We start from the raw sequence: 20,153 nt of genomic DNA, 5'->3' as shown, positions 1-20,153 counted from the left end.
TCCCCCCTCCCTCACTCCTCATCTCTCAGATATATTTAGGTATAATCTGCATGCAATAAAATTCATCCTTAAGTTTACAGGTTGATTGAGTTTAGCCAATATATAGTCATGTAACCACCATCACAGGACACAGAAAAGTTTCATCACCCCAAAAGTCCCTCCTGCCTCTTTGCAGTCAATTCCTTCCCCTGGCCCTCAACACCTGGCAGCACTGATCTGATTGTTGTGCCTACAGTTTTGCCTTATCCAGGATATCATGTAAACAAACTCAAACTCATATAGTATGCAGACCTCTGTGTCTGGCTTCCCTCACCCAGAAAATTGTTCATGAGGTCCATGCTGTTCCCTGCAGGAGTCTATTCCTCCCATTCAATAATGGAACAATGACAGTAATGATGATGATGATGATGATGATGATGATGATGATGATGATGATATATGTTGCTGCATAAACAGACTACAACCTGCCCCTTGTCCTCAGGTAATAGATATGTAGCTGTTTCCAGGTCTTGATGATTATGAACGAAGCTGCTATATACGTTGTGTATAAGCCCTGAAGAGGATGTATACTGTCACTCCTCTTGGGTGAACACCCAGGAGAGAACTGCTGGGTCATATGGGAAGTCCATGTGCAACCATACAAGAAACTTACAAACTGTTCTCCAAAGTTGCTGCACTGTCCCACACCCCAACCGTGATGCACAAAGACTTCAAAAATTGCCCCAGTCCTTGCCAGCACGTGATATTATTCTCTCTTCTCCTAGTGATCAGTATTGGTAGCAGTTTGCCAAATTTATTTTTGTAAAGAATCAATTTTTAATTGTACTGAGTTTTCCATTTGTCTGTTTTCTATTTAATTCATTTCCACATTTTTATTTTCTGTTTTCAACTTTGGGTTTTAATTTTTTTCTCTTCCCTAGAGTTTTTAAGGTGGAAGCTTAAATAGATTTTAAACTCTCCTCCTCCCTAACACAAACATTTACTGCTGAACACTTCTTTAGGTGCAACCAACAAAATTTGTATGCTATATTTTCATTAACAATCCTTTTAAAGTGTTTCCTAATTTTTCGCATGACTTCTTCTCTAATTCATGGCTTATTCTTAAGTGTGCTAATTTCCAAATATTTCAGGATTTTCTGGCCATCTTCCTATTATTGATTACTAGTTCAATTACATCACAGAGAATATACTCAGTGATTGCAGTCTTTTAGTATTCATTGAAAATTGTTTTCCAGTCTTTCTCGGAGAATTTTTCAGGTTTGAAAGAAATGTCAACTCCACAGATGCTGGTGTCTGAGTCTGCTTGGGCTGCCATAACAACATACCACAGACTGTGTGCCTTAACAGAAACTTATTTCCTCATGGTTCTGGAAGCTACAAGTCAGAGACCAAGGAACCGGCAAGGTTGTGTTCTGGTGAGTGCGCTCTTCCAGACTTGCTGACAGCTGCCTTCTCGCTGTGTGTTCACATGGCTTTTCCTTACTGTGTGTGCAGGAGGGTGTAAGCCCTGAGTTCCCCCCCTCTTGTGAGGACACCGACCCTATTAGATTAACTCCCCACCTCTAATGAGCTCCTTCAGCCTTTATCACCTTTTTGCGGGCCCTCTGTTTAAAGTCGTAACGGGGTTAAGGCTTTAACATGTGAATTTTGTGGGGATACAATCCAGTCCATAGAAGTTGAGTACAGTGTTCTTAAACTTCCGTTACATCAGGTTAGGCCACAGTGTTGTTAAAATCGTCTACGTGCTGATTTTTAATGGGAGAGAGATGTAAAGTCTTCAATTATGACTCTGAATTTATCTCCCTTCCCTCTGAATTCTGTCAGTTTTGTTTCACGTATTTTGAAGCTCAGTTTTTGGGTGCACATGTATTTAGGATTTTCGTTTTACTGGTGAATTGACCCTTTAACTATCATGAAATGGACACCTGTTCACTTTTTGGTAACCTTTATGTCCAACACGTTGTTTTTTGTTATGTTTTAAATTCAAGTTAACCTACAGTGTGGTAACTGGTTTCTGGAGTAGAACCCAGTGATCATCTCTTACATATGACACCCAGTGCTTATCCCAGCAAGTGCCCTTCTTAGCGCCCATCACCCATTTAGCCCATCCTTCCACCCACCTCCCCTAAAGCAAGCCTGGGTTTATTCTCTGTAGTTAAGCGTCCCTTACGGTTTGCTTCCCTCTCTGTTATTATCTTGTTTTTCCTTCCCTCTCCCTCTTCCTGCACCGCCCCCCCCCCCGCCCCCCGCCCCATGTTCATCTGTTTTGTTTCATCTTTTGCAGACTTTGCGTTTACTTTCAATCTGTCAATACCCTCAAAGTTAAGGTGTGCTTCTTGGAACTACATACAGCTCAATCTTTTTAGCCTGACAATCTCTGCCTTTTAACTGGCCTACTTAATTTACATTTAATGTAACTGTTGATATAACTGTTTCCTGGTCCCTTTTGTTTTTGTTCCTCCTTTCTTACCACCCCCCCCCCCCCCCCCCCCCCCGGCACGGAGTATTTTGGGTATAGCATTTTATCTGCTCTATTGACCATTGTGTTTTAGTTGTTGAGGTAGACATTAAAATTTGCATAATTTACCACAACCCACCTTCACATAAGATTGCTTTATGACAATGGACAGCAGCGTATTTCTGTCTGCCTCCCTGCCTGCCCTGAGGTTTGTTGCCCCATGTGCTGCTTCTACTCAGGCTCAGAGGCCTCAACCGTCTTTTTGTGCGTTGGGTAGTTAATAGTCTTTAAAGAAATGTAAGGTATTTACATATCTATACAGTGATAGAAGAACGATCACACATTTACCTGTGTTTACCTTTCCAAGCATTCTTCCCTTCCTCCTATGGGTCTGACCTGCCTCGTGTGGATGCTCTACCCGAGCAACTCAGACAGATTTTGCTGAGATGATGTCTCTCAGCTTTGCGCTGTCTACAGAATCTGTGGTTTTCTTCCCAAAAGGCACTTCCGCTGGATAAACGGTTTTAGCACTTTAAAGACAGCACTCCACTGGATTCTGACTTGTAGCGTTTCTGTCTTTTCTTGTCCTTTATGCACTCTGCCTTCACTTTTAGAGCTGCTTTAACACCATCTCTAACGTTGGCATTTGATGAGGATGCGACCAGGTGTGTTTTTACTTACTTGGAGCTCACTGAGATGCTGAGTCTGTAGGTTGACACCTCTCATCAGTCCTCACCATTATCTATTCAAACTGCTCTTTGTCCCATTTCCCTCCCCTGCTGGGATCAGACTACATGGAGTCAGACAACCTGAGGTCACCCCAGAGACCTCAGAGACCGGTCCATTTTGTATCTTTCCTTTTCTCCTTGTCTTTCAACTTGGGAGAGTTTCTACTGATTGGACCTGAAGTTTACTCACTGGCCCTCTCCCCTGCTGCCGGAACCATATGGAATCTTCTGTTCCTATGTCTGCAGCTTACATTTCTAGCATTTCCATTTGTTTTTTTGTAGTTTCTGTCTTTTGGTGATCTCTTCACGCCAGGTGTATACCTTTTCAATTAGATCCTTTAACATACACTTCATAGTTATTTTCGAGCGCTGGTAAATTCCAGCATGTCTGCTCTACTGACCATTTCTTCTTATGGCCACATGCTAGATTTCCTTTTCTTTCTGTAGGTCTTTTGGTTTTTTTACTGCAAGGCAAGCATTGCAGTTAAAAGACCAGTGGAGACTGAAGTAACAAACATGCTACTCCTGGAAAGGGCACACCCTTCTCTGACCTCATCTGGGTGTCTCGGTGAGTGTGCTGCAGGTGGTCTGGGCTCTCCCAACAGCTCCAGTGAGGTGCCATTCAACGCTGGCTTCATGACAGGGCAGGACCGAGATTTGGAATCTGAGACTCTGGACACCAGCTTTTTGCCTGATGAGGTGGTTCTCCCTTCTGTCCAGCCTCTCCCCAGCTGTCTCCATTCTGCAGCCCAACATCCAGCCTTTGGAAGGCAAATGTGCCGTGTTTGGTGAAGGCCCAGGGGGCCGAGAGGCACGTGTTCCTGACACACCTCCGTCTTCAGAGGACAAGAGTGCTGCACCCAGCAGGGTGGGGCTGCCCAAAGGAAGGTACTCGATTCCTGCTCTCTGCTCAGCCCTCAGTCCCTCTGCTTGCCACCCACTGAAGGCCCACAGCCTCTCAGAGGAAATGGTTTCCCTTCCAGGGCCCCTCCTGAGGTTTCAGAATCCTGTTGCTTTGCTTTTACTGGAGGCCTGAAGAACCTTAGATGATTCTCTCGGCTCTCCTGCCCTGCAGACCCCTCTGGACAGGGCTGGTGCAGGGATGCAGAGCGACGGAGCCGTGCTCCTTGGGATTTTCACCCTCCTCCCCACACTACATGCCACATCAGTGCTCTGGCTGGTCTCTCTGGCGAATTCCTCCTGCCGCTCTTGTGCCAGGATGAAAACTTGGGTCTCTTCTCTCCACAGAGGACTTCGGTTCATTGACGCTTCTGGAAGCTTCAGCTCTCTGATGGATCATAAAACCTTTTAACTTGTATATATTAACCAGATTGTTTTAATTGTTAGGGTTGGAATGTGACTTCTACAGCCTAGTAAAAAATGGAAGCCCAGACTTCTTTTTAATAAATGTATCTTTTACTAACATCAAGCAGAGCCGGTTTCTGTGGTTGGTATTAAGCACTTGATTGAATCAGAAATTGCTATCAGGAGTGGCCGCAGTGAGAGACTGGCAGGGAAATGAGTGGGTCTGTTAGGACCAGAGGTAGTGAAAATCCAGCTCACGTGCCAGGCCAGACTGTGGCAGTCCGTGCCACGTACTGACTAACCAGTTAATTAGCTAACTTTCACCAAGGTCAGCAAACCCACGTGCAGAAAAGAAACCTGCCTGCTTTTGCAGAATTTCCCAGGAACACAGCCATGACCATTGGCTCACATGCCACCTGCTTCTGCTTGGAGCTATGCTGGCAGAGCAGAGCTGTGCAGACTGGCCATACGGGCCACAGGCCCAGGCTGCCTGCTCTCAACCCTGCAAGACAAAGTGCTATGAAGGCTTCAGGACAGACGGCTGCCAGTCCCCCCAGCGTGAAAGCGTGCAGACTGGGAAGCAGGGCGGCTGTGTCTGTGAGCGCAGCTCAAGTGGAAGGACCAACGAGCTCCTAAGCCCATGTTCCTGGTTCAAGGCATAGGCTACAACCTAGAACTTCCTGTGACTGACAATGCACCAACTCAAGCCAAAGTGAACTGACAGTGAGGTGGTCACAGGTATTCACCCACAGGTGGACAGCCCATCAGGGTGTCTGGGACCCTACGCTCTCCCTGTGGTTACCCCCAAAGCTCCTGAGTGTCCAGAGGGGAAGACACACGTGGAAAGGGGCAGGTCTGACGCCAACTGCCTGTCACCGTGGTCACTCCATGCCTAGCACACGCCCAGAGCAGCCCTACAGAGGGACGCGTGAATGTGCCTCCCCTGTCCCTCCACCCATGATCTTACAGAGCCCGTCTGTCCGTGGTGGTGGACTTTACAACCTAGTGCATGGCTTCACTATCAGCAAGAGAAGGGCTACCACCTAGAAATAGCTCAAGTGCCGACGCTTCAGCTCATTTCTTCTTTGGACAGATGGTGGGTGTGTTACTATTGGTTCTAAAAGTGAAAGCCACGTTAGAATTTTTTAGCGGGCAGGCGACATGTAAGAATGGGACAAAGAGTATGTGCTGATTTGGCCAGACAGAGGGATAGGCTGAAATAGCAATCAGTCACCCCTTTTGGTCACCAACCATCTGAACCCTTTTCCTGTATTTGGGGGACCCTCCCCCTACCTTTGGAGCTGTGAGGGATGCAAGGGCCCCGTTCTGTGTAGTAACTAAGAACGGCCCACACTGTCCTCCCCCACCACTCCAGAAGCCAGCATGTGACCAGGTAACCGTGTCCACTCACGGCTCCACAGTCTGAGCTCCCTGCAGATGTGCTGGAAGTGGGGCTGGCATCTAGGACCAGCCGCTCAGTGGTGCAGTTTACAACACCAGTGTCCTCCCAGGAACAGCGCTGGGGCATGAGCTATTCCTGGGTGCACGGTCCCAACCCAGGTCCTCGAGCTCCTGGGCTGCTTGTGAGCATGACCCATGGTGTCTTGGTAAATGCATTTTCATTTAAATTGCCAAAGAAGGTTCCTGCTGCGTGGAAATCAGAACACTGACTGGTGCACTGGTAACCAGTACAGTCCATGGTCTCCAGTGTTCATCTTCATGATCTGGGACAACACAGATCAGCAGGAAAGGGTGTGTGAGTTTCCACTGAATATGACTAATTCCAGGGAGCATACAACCCCCTACGGCCTCTCGTTTATTTTTATTTTGCTCCATCTAAAAGCACTGGAGGGGGAACAATGAATTGAGAGCTCAAATTAATGAAAGTATTATAGCTATTAATTTTAGTTTGAGAATTACTTAAGATTTATATTGGCCTCTGAGCTTCCTGTTTTTTTTTTCCTTTCCAACAATCAGTGACTTCACTTTTCATTATCACAGTGGCTGTATTTCTCCTGCATTTGTGAGTTTTAAGATTTAAGGTTGGCTATAACTGTTACTATTGATTTAGTCCCATACAGCTATCTATAATGAGTTTTCCTCCCAGATAGTTAATTATTATTTTTCTAAAATATAATAAAGATCAAAGTTTCTGCTTAAGGTGACTTTAAAGTCTTAGAAAAAAGATGACCTCATCTTCCCTCCCTTCTTTCTGCTGGGGAGGAGAATGCTCAGCTTTCTGTTGCAGTGAGCTAAATTTCTTACTCGAATACAACCGAAGACCTTTCAGCTTATACTTCTGACAAGAGCAACTGTGACTGTAGGTGATGTCTTTTTCAAAAGAGGTTAATAAGCACGTGACACTTCCTAACAGCACTAAGAGAAATTTATGTCAAACTTAATTAAACTGAGAAGTCATAATTTGACCTAATGTCCGCTTCTGTCATAGATTTAACAAATCCAATCATTTTAAAGCTGTTTTTATGGCTAAAGATTCTGGGAAATGTCATCTCTAAGTATAAAAAATGGCACATACTTCTGCGTTTCTTTCTTGTCTACAATATACCAGTATTTCGTGTAAAATCCAAGGCAGCCACACTTAATTTTATGGGTCCATTCTGCCACCACTGAGCTAGGACGTGGAGCTCAAGGGGGATGTGCCAAAACAATTACAGTGGCAGGTCCTGCCTCGGAACAATAAGCGGGTAAATAAACCACTTGGCTTCTGAGACAGAAGTGCTGAGTCAACAGCATGGAAATTATACCTCAATTTTCTATTTTCATGACGGTCTCATGTCGAAATTTTTTATACTTGCCCATTTGTATATTTGACAATGATACATCTGTCAATCTTCCTGATTTTGTCTTAAATCATGCAGGGCTTCATGCAGCAGTGTAAGCAAGCGGCCAGCACTGCTCTGAGCTGCCCAGACGCCTTCCCTGTAGGCCCCCCACCCCCACAGCAACAGACTGGAACGCTTCCCTCAGCGGCCTCCTACCCACAAAAACACGGCTTTCACAGTGCCCGATTCAGGGCGCACGAAACAGCGGGTCTGCCTTAAGACACTAGAGAGGAGGACACCATTAGAAACAACTCAGGTTCTCCTGGTGTTCACTGTCCGAGCCTGCTTGGATCATGTGGTCCGTGAGCAGTGAAGGCCCTGTCTCTACCTCCCTGCTTGGTCGATGGGGGACGTTCACTTAACTTGTCTGAGCCTCAGTCTCCTCCATCTGAACAAAATGATGAACTTACCCCCAGTGAGGTGTGGGGAGATCCAACCAGATGCTACCTGGAACCGCAGGGCCCAATACTCTGGTCAGAGAACGCTTGTGTCCTGAGGGTGAACGTCTTCTCTCCTAAGTTGCAGGCCCGGGACCTGCGACCTGAGCTAAGTACACTGAGGGACAGGGAACCCTTGATTCTCGCTGGCAAGGGAGAGCTACAGCCAGGCCATGGCTTCGATCTGGTGGACACTCACGCCATGGGCTCACTGCAGAGGGGACTCATCGTTGCCACAGAACACACCGGAGGCTGGACTCTTAACGAAAAACCGCGCCTGGTTTCTCCAAAGTGATTGGTATCTGCAGCTAAAGGGATCGAATTCTGGCCTTTTGATGAGGTTGAGTCAGCTCTGAGCATCAGCTGTGCGGCCACATGAGATGCTGCGCTGGGCTGAGTCCCTCACCGACTGCGGGACCAGAAGCTGTTTACAGACAAAGGGATAAGCCGTGGCAGAAAGCGTCAGGTGTGAGGGGTGAAGTGCCACGGGAGGTCAGAGCAAGGAAAATACTTCCAGCTCGAGGACTCAGAGGGCCACGGAGAGAGGTTTTTGTCACACGAGGGTGGCAGAAGTGCAGTCAGGCCAAGAACAGCACGAGTCGCGGTGTCCTTGAGTAAAAGCATCAGACTCTATGGTGGAGAATGGCCTTTAGTGTAAAAGTGCAGCGTTGGGAGGGATGCTTGGGGCTAGATGACAAGAGTCAGAGCGCCATCCATGAAAACCATTCTTGCAAAGTAAAAACGATCCCCTACCCTGTATCTCCATGTAACATTAAGATCCCACTTTAGTCTGCAGTCATAAAAACCTGTCCACCGTGTGACTCGGCCTTCCCCCGAAGAGCAGGGACCCCTTCTGAGAGTGGCAGGTGTCCCCACAGAACATGGCCTGTGACTGCACGGCCGAAGCCCCACCCTGTCTGGCAGTGTCCCTCCCCACCCACTAGGCACCTGGCAGAGGGGAGGTTCCTTCCCGCTCCTGCCGGGGCTGGTCTAGAGGACGACGCGCCAACTGGCAGCCCACAGAGAGGACGGCCATCAGTCGTCCTGAGAAGGCGTGCCAGACAGTAACGCGTCAGCGGAAGACAAGCGTCCCCGCTCAGCGACCGCACGTGTGCTGCTGGTTCTGCCAGTTCTGCCCCAAGGCGAAAACTAAAACGCCCAGCGCCTTTACACACTCAAGTCCAGTATTTGGAACTGAGGGAGGATTACAGCTTTTCGTGCTTTTGATAGTTTTACACCACGGCATTAATGGTATTACTTCTGGGTAAATGGAATTATGGACTTAATCATTTATTTACCGGCTAATCTGTATTTTCTGTTTTTCTGAAATACTCCTTTATAAAAATATTCAATCCGTAAGAAATTCAGAAACGTTCAGGGTATTTCCCTTATGTGTGTAAACATTCATAAACTTCAGTGTTGTGTGTCTGACAAATCTCATTAGGCACTTGTGGGTCAAGCCCTACAGAAACGCCGTAGGAGCGGGAGCCATGGGTGTCCCCTCGGACCGTGGGCTCGGCTCGCAGCCGTCCCCCACGCCTGCTGTAACCTGTGCTACGACTCATGGAAAACTAATGTTTCCACTGACTGGCCCTGCCTCAGGCTTCTGCCTCTCTGGCTTCCTGGGGCACTCTGCTGAGATACCACCTGCTGGGGGGGGGGGGGCTTCTTTGACTCCCGTGTCCAAGTCGCTTCACTCACTGAAAAAGCCTCCGCATGTTCACTCTGTACCTCACTGATTATAAGGAAATGCCCAATGAGGGCAGTCTGACTCAGGTGACTCAAGGCTCCTTGCCGTCTGGGAGCCCTCCCTTGAGCTGCAGGGACACTGCTGTGTGTGAAGGTGGGGTGCTGCCTCCTCAAAGCCAGAAAACCCCTCCATCCTGAAGCATACGTGGCCCCACGTGTTTTGGCAAGGGACCATGAGCCTGCATTGCTTTTTAGGATACGCTTGATCTCTGCCGACTTTCACTGATACTAACCATTCAGAAAAAGGAAAAGTGGCTGAAAATGAGTTGAGAATAAAGCAAACAAACAAGTGGAAAAAAACGTAAAATGTACGAGACTATTTCAAGATGCTGCCAAGATTCCAAACTAGCACCATGCCCACGATGGCAATGCCCCTCTGGATGTAGTAGAAAATTAGAAAAGAAAGAAAGAAAGAAAGAAAGAAAGAAAGAAAGAAAGAAAGAAAGAAAGAAAGAAAGAAAGAAAGAAAGAAAGAAAGAGAGAGAGAGAGAGAGAGAGAGAGAGAGAGAGAGAGAGAGAGAAAGAAAGAAAGAAAGAAAGAAAGAGGGAGAGAGAGAGAGAGAGAGAGAGAGAGAGAGAAAGAAAGAAAGAAAGAAAGAAAGAAAGAAAGAAAGAAAGAAAGAAAGAAAGAAAGAAAGAAAGAAAGAAAGGAGGGAGGGAGGGAGGGAGGAAAGAAAGAAAGAAAGAAAGAAAGAAAGAAAGAAAGAAAGAAAGAAAGAAAGAAAGAAAGAAAGAAAGATCCATCTGCAGCTTATGTTTCTGAAGCAATCACACCAGACCAGTCACATGGTAAGAGGCCCTCCTTGGCCAATATCCGAGGCAGAGCAGCACCCAGAGCGCCGGTGAGGACGCGGCCGCCCCAGAGCTTTCTGAGGTCACCCGTGGGGGTGACTGTGAGCAACCACCTCTGGGGTCAGAAATGCAGGACAGTGGGTGGGCAAGTCGGGAGGAGACCGGTGTCAACATGCCCCCTTCCAGCACCTGCTGTGACTGGCGTTTCTATCTCTCAATATGCTCGAGGAACAAAGTCTACAGCTGTGCCCTGTGATGGAATTCCTATGTGGCTTCCCTGTCCTCGTGTTCAGGCAGCCCTGACCTGGTACAGAATCTCCATGGACGGGTGTGCCAGTGTTCAGGGTTCATAGAAAGAAAGGAATAGTGAGGATGGTCACAGGTGGGCTTTTAGCCTCAGTTGCCACAAGAGTATCTTACGAGGACTGCCTCACACCTATGCCACAGAGGTGCAGCCAATCACGACTGATCACTTCCAGACTGCCATCCCAGCAGCCAATTCCCAAGTCTGCTAAAGTACCTGGCATTCTTCCTACAGAAATTACTGCCTGTACAGGATTTCTTGCCACAATGAAACCTGTGTCTAGTATGGCATCTTTACAAAGCTTGACTTCAGGAGTCTGGGCCAACGGCTACTCACGTTAACAAAAGTTAAACTGTTTCGTACAGAATAAGTTCTACGAATGCTAGTTATGAGTCATGGCTACTGACAAGTGCAGAGTGAAAAAAAAGAAAAAGAAAAAGAAAAAAACCACAAACAAGTGTGTACCAATCACATGCATTTGATTAAAGCGTGTCTTGTACGCGTAGCTCAGCGTCGGCCAAGGAGACTACCCCCCACTACTCTGTGTGCCTGACATTTACAAGTCACTCTGACTGGGGCACTTAGGGATCCATGAACCCACCTGCAAGCAAATGGCCAGGTTCACTCTGCAGCCGAAGGAGGTGCTCACGGCCCGCGGGTGGAGACCCAGGTCTTTAAAGAGCTTTGAGAAAGACTGGGTGAGCGCTATCCGAGGCCGCTCCTCTGCCACGACCACACAGGTCCGCACGCGGGACAAGTCCAGGCCCCGTGCCTAGAAGCAAGGACAGCGGTGAGACGTCAGCCTTTCAGGGCTCAAGGGTGTGACCTTCTCAACCAGATGGGTGGGAGTCACACACACTCCACACAGATACTCATTCCCAGGGGCTGGTGTCCACGTTGCTAATTAAACTGTCCTAGGACATGCGCGTGGAAAAAGAAATCATTCAGGTACCAGATTATCAAAGACGCCACTAGAAACAGATCTTAAAAACCAGCAAGATGCAGCAGCAAGGAGCACGAGGAGGCCAAGCAAGGTCCTGGACAAAGTAATTAAGGGACAGGGTGTGCGGAAGCAAGGAAGCACCTGGATACACGCCTGTAAGACACGGATACACAACAACAGCACACACTGCCCACGAGTGAGAAACCCTATGTTTAATGTAACAGTGGAAAAGACACATTCCTTCTGGGTCCCATGAGACTTAAAAGGTTATGCCAAATTCTCACGATTAAGAATGTCTGAGCACATCTCAGTTCTGCGCCAAATCCAGTGAACTGCCTCGGAGGAGGGCCTCCCATGAGGGGAGCACGAGACTCTGTGCGGAGGGCGCTTCCCGGCTGGGCTGGGGGCCCGCGGGGTGGAAGGAGCCGCGTTTATGTGGGAGGCGGGTGGCGAACGATGGTCTCCAGCAGAACATGAGCAGTGGGAGGACGTGCGGCACAGGCAGAGCCACGCAGCCCTCCCAGACACCCCCCCCCCCCCCCCCCCACACACACAGTGGCCTGAGCACAGGGCACGGACACAGGCTCCTGAACAGTGCAGGAGACACCAGCTCAGGTCACTCTGGCACCGGGAGCTCGTGCACAGATAGGACCTCACAGACAAAAAAAACTGGGTGATACCAACGATCATTTACACAGTTGCGTGTTTGGGGCGGCAGCGCAGCCCGCATCCCGAGATGGCGGACCTGGATGGAGCCAGACATTCCAAACAGGGCTCCAAAATTTATTAAGTGTAAGAACTTGCTAAGGGTGCCTAATTTCTCTGTCACGTAAGTGTCTTCATCTTTAAAATGGAGACAGTAGTTTCCATTTCACACACCCATTGTAAAGGTTAGATGAATCAACACGTAAAGTGCTTAGAAAGCACTCAATTGTGTCATCATTCGTGAAAGGTACTCCATGATTTTATAAAACAATACGGGTGGATGTAAGTGATAAGTAGGTCTTACAAATTTCTTTTCCTATATATATTTATAATTTTAAGAAATTACACCTTTATTTACATAACTTAATGTGAATGTTATCTCGTATTTCTTTTCTTGTTTAAGCTTAATGCATTAGTTCTAAACAGGAAAACAAAATTCAGGATATAAACATATTGCGTAAGTATTTATATATACTTATTTATATATACAGACAATTTATGTACACCCATGTACTCACACATACACGATATAACCTATATATACAAAAAAAAGATATAAGCAATGGATAGTATCAGAATATAAATCAACACAGGTGTATGACTATTCTTTCCTCCCTCCTTACTTGGATAATGACTACTTCATTTACCATGAAAATATGTCTATCAAAATGTTATTGGTTTAAGTGGAAGGAAATGCTAATATTTTGATTAGGATGATAAATCAGGGTGATCGAGGAAAACAAAAATGAACAGCTAAATTCAAATTATCACTTGAACACCAGCATCACAGTAAAATTAACTCCACTGAACAAGGGAATTCACCAACAGAAGAAAAGGCAATTTAGGGCCTTTCAGGCAGACCTAATGGAATCACAGACATCAGTGCCACACACCCTGACCTATAACTCTTGGTGGCAGTGGGAAATCATCTTCTAAACTAAGGTTTTCACATGAAATCAGTCTTGGAACTTCCGGTGACAGCGGATTATACCTCGGTTTTTGTGGACAATCATTTTAGCACCAGCAAACCCTCCCCATGCTGACAGCGAGCTTCCCTAGGATGCTGGCAGGTGTTCCCCTGGAAGCCGGGTGACAGGCTGCTTACCTTGAGTGATTCTGTCTGTGAGCCCAGCCCCTTGGTACAAAGTTCCATCACTGAATAGGAGCAGAACGTGTCCCGGACTTTGTACTGACTCACGGCAAGAAGCCACAAGGCAGGGTTGGTTTCCAGCTCAGAAGGCGGGATGAGAATGGACTGGTGCCCAGAGTACACGCTGCAGAGACAGACAGAGGGGCCGGGTGAGCAGGGGGCCGCAGACACGCACTCGGCCCTCCAGGTTTGCAAACACAAAATGAAAGTGAGCTCACAGAGACACAAAAGAACTATAGGAATCATGGTTCAGTGGCTGCCTTTTTGAGCACTCGTCTGAAAATGTAAAAGCGGAGAGGCTGTTACATTTCTCCCAAAGCCGCTACATTAGCAAAATGTAGGAAACGTGGGGATGAATTTATAAAACTGTATGCTTTCTTTAGCGGAGCGTCTAATCAAGTCCTTTGTCCATTCTTCTTAGGTCATCTCTAGGCCCAACGTGGAGCTTGACTCATGACCCTGAGATCAAGAGTCACACACTCCACTGATGGAGCCTCCAGGCCCCTTGTCCATTTATTTTTCAACTGGCTTTTATTGCATTACTGATTGAGGAATTTTAAACCCCAGTATGTTGAAACCAAAATTCAAGACGTATGAGAGTCATCCGACGGTGAGTAATTCACATGCACACACACGCTGTCGTAAAGCTGCACGGCTTTCTCTTTTACTTCATTACTTAGCAGTAACCTGTAAGCTGGGAATGTTCCTTAATCTGATCGCCTAGGAAGGAACAGCACAGTGAGTAAAAGAGAGCACCGCCATACTTCGTTTCAACAACCATACGCCATTCACTATGTGCACACACGCTGTATCGGCTGCACTCGGGCATCTCCGAGCTCACTCAACTGCCCCTGTTACTTTGGTGAGTAACAAAGTCCCACGTAAACCAATCTTTCCTTTCAAATGAGAGTACTTCCTCCAGGGAGGAACAAATACTGACTCGAGAGAGTGGGGGGAAGCGTGTGGAGGAAAACCCCACATCAGGAGCCGTGGCCCCACCACATGCCTGGGCATGCCAGCGGAGAAGCGAAAATCATAAGCAAGAACTTAACAAGTAACTGATATAACCTTTGGATGCATTAGAATCAATACCACTTAAAAGACCCTTTTTTGCTTCAGAAAGCGCCTTAGTCCATCACTACGTACCCCTCCGACGGTCCTTCAGGAAGGACCTGCTGTGATGCAGTGTGACGACTAAGGGGCTGCCCGGCAGCTGCCAGGGCTCAGGATAGCATGACCCCCCCACCTTGACCTGTGACCTCTCTACCCTTCACAGGTGTGGCCCCCACACCTTTCTGCTAATGCCAACCCCTGACAGCTTTCAGAGGTCATACACTGCCAATAGATGGGTTCTCAAGGCAGATCCCACAAATCTTACGTCCAAGACATGTGTTTAGAAACTGCTCATTAAGGGAAGACAGGATATGTAACTACATCTGAACACAGTGACATCTGTGCGGAGAAGCAAACACACACGCCAAAGTACCAGCACAGGTGGCACACATAAGTGGGACGAGGGGTGTTTTTCTGGCCCTTTATTATTTTCTAGAATACTCTCATTCATTTCTATACAATGTAACACACACACACACACATGCACGATCTCTAACCCGGAAACATCCAATCATACATTTCTTATCAAGATGACAAACCACGGGAAGCTGGGAGTACTTCAGTACTTCTAATGGAGAACTATTTATCACAACATGAGTTGACAACCAGCGTGTGTGGGAAGACAACCTAAGTGTTATTTGAGGAAGGAGGCGTGATAGCCAAGTGGGAGCAATTTTTTTTTTTGAGAGAGACAGAGACAGCACACGGGGGAGGGGCAGAGAGAGTCCCAAGCAGGCTCCATGCTCAGCACAGAGCTGGACTCTGGGCTCAATCCCACGACCTTGGAATTGTGACCTGAGCCAAAACCAAGAGCTGGATGCTCAACCGACTGAGCTACCCAAGTGCCCCAAGTGAGAGCAGATTTTTAAGAGATAAGTTTAATAATGAGAACGTTTGGATCTTTCTCAATCCTTCCAAGTCAGTATGAGAATAGACACTCTGTATTTAAAGGGTTAACCAAAAGTGGGACTAGAATCAGAACCAGTTCCGAGCTGATTTTCGATGAAATTTCAAGAGCTCTGAGGATCCACTACTGTTCTTAGTAACCAGGAGAAAAGAATAGCATACCCACAACTTTGAAGTTTCCTTTGAAATCCTGCTGATGGGGAAGTTTCGCTGGGCACGCGGTGACACAGAGCGAGTGGCACACCCCAGTGGGTCCCTAGTTAAGGTGCAGTAAGTTACTTCTATAGTCAATGTCACAAAGTCACTGAGGACCCACTCTGATGATTATAGTGCTCCGAATTCCTGTAAGATTTGTCCTTGAGAAGCTAACTTAGGTCATTAAACATATTACTCGGGAGATCAAATAACATCACCACAAACCTACCTGCATTACAAAGCCCAGGCACCCCGTCCCTGCAGCTGCTTACAAGTTGTCCACTACAACTGCAGGTAGCAACCCATCACACATTTCTGTACAAATGTGGCCTAGAGTTTGCAGTCTGTGAAAACAAACTTTTCCAGCAGTTCTCCTACACAGAACTGAGATTCTTTAAAATGAAAGTTTCCCTCTGGTTTAGGAAGTTGGCACGTCTTGTGCTCTCACTTTTGGGGCCTATTGCGCGATTTTCAAAGTAACCTTCCAAGAATTACACACTTGGGGTCTGACACCAACCAAACGTCCCCCCTTGCTGTACTAATACGTCTAAGGGCCCACTGATACCACCGACCACTCTTAGACATGTTTTCCCAGGGGCCATGAGGCACAGCGCTCTCCTCTCTGCTGCCAAGACCCTTTCCTAGAGGCGGGAAGCCCCTGAAAATGGGGACACATAGCAGGAGGGCACTGCCAAGTGGCCTGACTTGATGGAAAGTGATGTTTTGTTCGGCAACTCTGGGCACAGTCTTACTTTCTGTCCCTTGTATCACAGAGCTCCAGAATCAACTCACACACACCTGCTGTTCTCTGAATTACAGACTTTCTTGGGAGATAATGCGTTAATTCCAGTCAAAAGCCTCCAGGCAGCATGAAACAGGAAGAAATAAAAATAATGGAAAAGGTACCTCCATGAAATTAACATTAGAAGAACCTCAGGGGCAAAACTGGGATCAAATATGGGACCATACACCAGCCAACAGCCTAAGATCTAATGAGCCTGCACATTACGAACCTCATAAATGATAATTATCCACTAGGAAGCAAGCATCTCACTTCTTTGAGAAGTGATGGGGCACAGTTTTCTGTTAACAGCAAATGTTATTCAACCTGTTCATGAATCAGGCTTAATAATACAACTTAACTAATTTCCCTGTATGATTTTTATTGCAGCTCAAATTTACACGGTGGCTGTTTCTCACCAAGGACTTTTACGTTTTCAGTGCCAGGTTCCAAACACGGTCAGTGACGTTTGAGCCACACATCTTAGGGAATCACAATGCAGGTAAAACCTTATGATGATATTCCTTTTAATGATGGCAATTTATCATTTCCATACTGTTCCCAGGGTTTTATTTTACAAATACTATTGTAGGGAGATTCAAATGCAGAAAATTAAATACAAAGCACCCATGAGTAGTTTTCTCAAGAATACACATCAGGACAAGTGATCTGCTTCATCTGAACCATTCACACATGAAAGAGCTGGGTCCCTGTGCGGAATTCAAAGCTAGAGAATGCCAAGCACACTTATGAAAATTAAGTACAGCTCACCGTTCTCCTCATTCCCACAAGTAGGATGGAAGTCAACATTAAGAAAATAATGACATCTTGATAACAGAGGACAGACAGGAAGCCCGACTCATGAATTTTTTATATGCCCTTTCCTTGCTCAGTCCAGCAGATGCTGATGAACGGTTTCATCTACTAGCCAGCACTGACGTCTTGGCGGTAGCCACAAATACTTCCGAAACGGACCTACGTGATAGCAGGTTGCTTATACTGAAGACGTTTAACCTCTGAGAATTTCTGGAACCTGAAAAATTCTAGTTTAGATCTGAACTTCCAAGAGAACAAGATGGTTAAAAAGACACATGGGGGTAAAAAAAAAAAAAAAAGTTTAAAAAAAGGAGGGGGGGGCTCAGTTAGCTATCACAACTTGGGCACTTGGAGCAAGGCAGACGCGGGGCGTGATGACACACAGCACCCTGCAGGCTACTGTCTTGTGCTCTTCAGTTATCCTGATGACGGGCGGTCTTCTTCTTTAAACAGTTTCACTTAGGTATAAAGCACGTACCATAAATCCACTCACTTGAAGCACGGAATTGAAAGGATTTTACTAAACTTGCAGCGTTGTAGAATTATCACCACAACGCAGTTCGAGAACACTTCCATCACACACATGTATGGCTTGGGTCCACCTGGCTCGATTGTCCTTTGACCCCAGCCCCAGTTGACTACTGTCCCACTTTCTGCCTCCATAGACTTGTCTTCTCCACACATTTCGTGTAAATGGCGTCCTATGATACAATCGTGTGATACGTGGTATTTGGAGCCTGGCTTCTTAGTGTGACGTTTTGACGTTTATTCACACTGTAGCTGTATTCCATCACGGGATACGACCAACACTGTCCATCCAGCAGCTAGGACGTGTGCACTGCTTCTTTTCCTCTTTTTTATGAAGGCCGCTACGGACATCAAGTCTTTGTGTGTTTTTCCTTCTCTTTGGTAGACGCCTAGGAGTGGAATTGCTGGGTCATGTAGCGAATTTATGCTTAATTTTTAAGAGCATGCCAAACTTAAAAATTTCACCATTTTACATTCCCATCAACAACATATGAGAATTCCAGTTTCTGAACATCCTTGGTTATTGTTGCTCTGTAGTGCAGTTCTGAAACTGGAAAACAGAAGCTTTCCAACCTTGTTATTTTCTGGGGTTTGTGGCTGTATCTGCTCCAGTGGGTATGAAGTGTCAGCTCACTGGTTTTAATTTGTATTTTCCTAATGAATGTGAAACATCTTTTCATGTGCTTATCATCATTTGTGTATTTGTGGTGAAATATCTATTCAAACCTGTTGCCCGTTTTTAAATTCATGTTGCATGTTTTCTTCTGGAGTTTAAAGAGTTCGTTTTATATCTGTTTGGAAGGACTGCATCAGGTTATGATTTGCAAATACTTTCTCCCAGTGTGTGGTTTGTCTTTCCAACTTTCTATCAAGTGCTATTTGATGTGCCCAAGTTTTTAATTTTACCGAAGCCACATTTACCAATATTTCTTTTATGTATTGCCCCATATCTAAGAACTCTAACTTGAGATTATAAAGATTTACTGATTTGTCTTCTTCCAAAAATTTTAGTTTTTACATTAAAGTCTGCAACCTATTTTGTATTTATATGATGCAAAATAAAGTTTAAATTAATCTTTTTACAGGTGAATGCCCAATATTCCCAAACATCGTTTGTTGAAAATACTACCCTTATATCACTGAACTGTCTTTGCTGAAAAATGAAGTGACCATATGCAACAGGGCTATTTCTGGACTCTCTATTGTGTTTCATTGACTATTTTTCCTGTATCTACCTTCCTACCTACCTTTCTGCCAGTATAACACTGTCCTGGCTACCATAGCAAGGGTTGAACACGGGAAGTCTGAGTTTTCCAACTTTGTTATCCTATTCCAAAATTGTTTTAGATATTGTGGGTTCTTCCTTTATATTTTAGGACAATGTCAATTTCTGCAAAACAAAAAATATGCTGAGATTTTTGACAGGAATTTCATCAAATCTCTAAACCTATTTGCAAAGAATTTCCATTTTAACAATATTAAAACTTTTAATCCATGAATATCAACTATCTGAATGCTTTTAAAGACACATTTGATCTTAAAAATATTTTGAAACAAGGGCGCCCGGGTGGCTCAGTCAGTTAAGCATCTTACTCTTGGTTTCAGCTTGGGTCATGATCTCATGGTTTGTGAGTTTAAGCCCTGCATCGGGCTCCACGCTGACAGTATAGAGCCTGCTTGGGATTTCTTTCTCTCTCTCTCTCTCTCTCTCTCTCTCTGCTCCTCCCCTGCTTGTATGCACTCTCTCTTTCAAAATAAATAAACACATGAATATTTTGAAACAACTCTGTTATATTTCAAGTCTCAGATACACAATCCTCTAATTGTTTCATTCAACTTCTTAAAAATGTTGAAACAATCCAAAGTTACAGAAAAGTTTTGAATATAAATACTTTTTCCCCTCTCAAATCATCTGAGGGTGAGTCACTGACCTGATGCCCCATCAACCCCAAATACTTCAGCAGGTATTTCCAATAAACAAGTTTATTTTCCTCCACAAAGCCGATTCAGGCATCAAAATCAGGGAACAGATACGTTTCTTCCACCCAAGTCTGGGACCCTCAGTCAAGTTTTGCCAGTTGTCCTGATGGTGTCTTTTACAGCGAAAGGAGCCCATTGGGAGACAAGGCCACAGATGCCATCGGCCTGCCTGGGGGGGAGTGGGGTCCTCAGGCCTCTGTGACACCGGTGTCCACATGCTGCTTTCCGTCCCTCCTTAGTCTGTGTCTGATGCTCCCTGGCTTGGAGTCAGTGAAGTATCTTTGCCAGGAAGACCCCGGATGGCATGCTGTCTTCCCTGCTGCAACCCTCTGGGTGACACACCCCTGCCCCAAGTCTCTACCATGAATGTTCTCTCCTTCCCTTCGTAATTAACTACTATTTTCTAGACGTCTGCCGTAG

General features: G+C 46.0%; 1 protein-coding gene across 11 annotated transcripts in view; it reads right to left on the bottom strand.

Annotated features, from left to right (window-relative positions):
• Positions 1-20,153, bottom strand: part of DIP2C (disco interacting protein 2 homolog C) — a 416,980-nt gene that overhangs the window by 40,386 nt on the left and 356,441 nt on the right. For all 11 annotated transcript variants that reach the window (XM_058682051.1, XM_058682054.1, XM_058682050.1 and 8 more), the window contains 2 exons: positions 13,370-13,538; positions 11,218-11,388 (listed from right to left, as the gene is read on the bottom strand). In XM_058682051.1, the coding sequence (XP_058538034.1) occupies positions 11,218-11,388; positions 13,370-13,538 (340 nt within the window). The remainder of the gene's footprint in view (positions 1-11,217; positions 11,389-13,369; positions 13,539-20,153) is intronic.

This window comes from Neofelis nebulosa, chromosome 8 (assembly GCF_028018385.1).
Source record: "Neofelis nebulosa isolate mNeoNeb1 chromosome 8, mNeoNeb1.pri, whole genome shotgun sequence".
NCBI classification, from domain to species: Eukaryota; Metazoa; Chordata; class Mammalia; order Carnivora; family Felidae; genus Neofelis; species Neofelis nebulosa.
The sequence above is the reverse complement of the archived record's forward strand: the minus strand, read 5'-3'. Positions and strand labels throughout refer to the sequence as shown.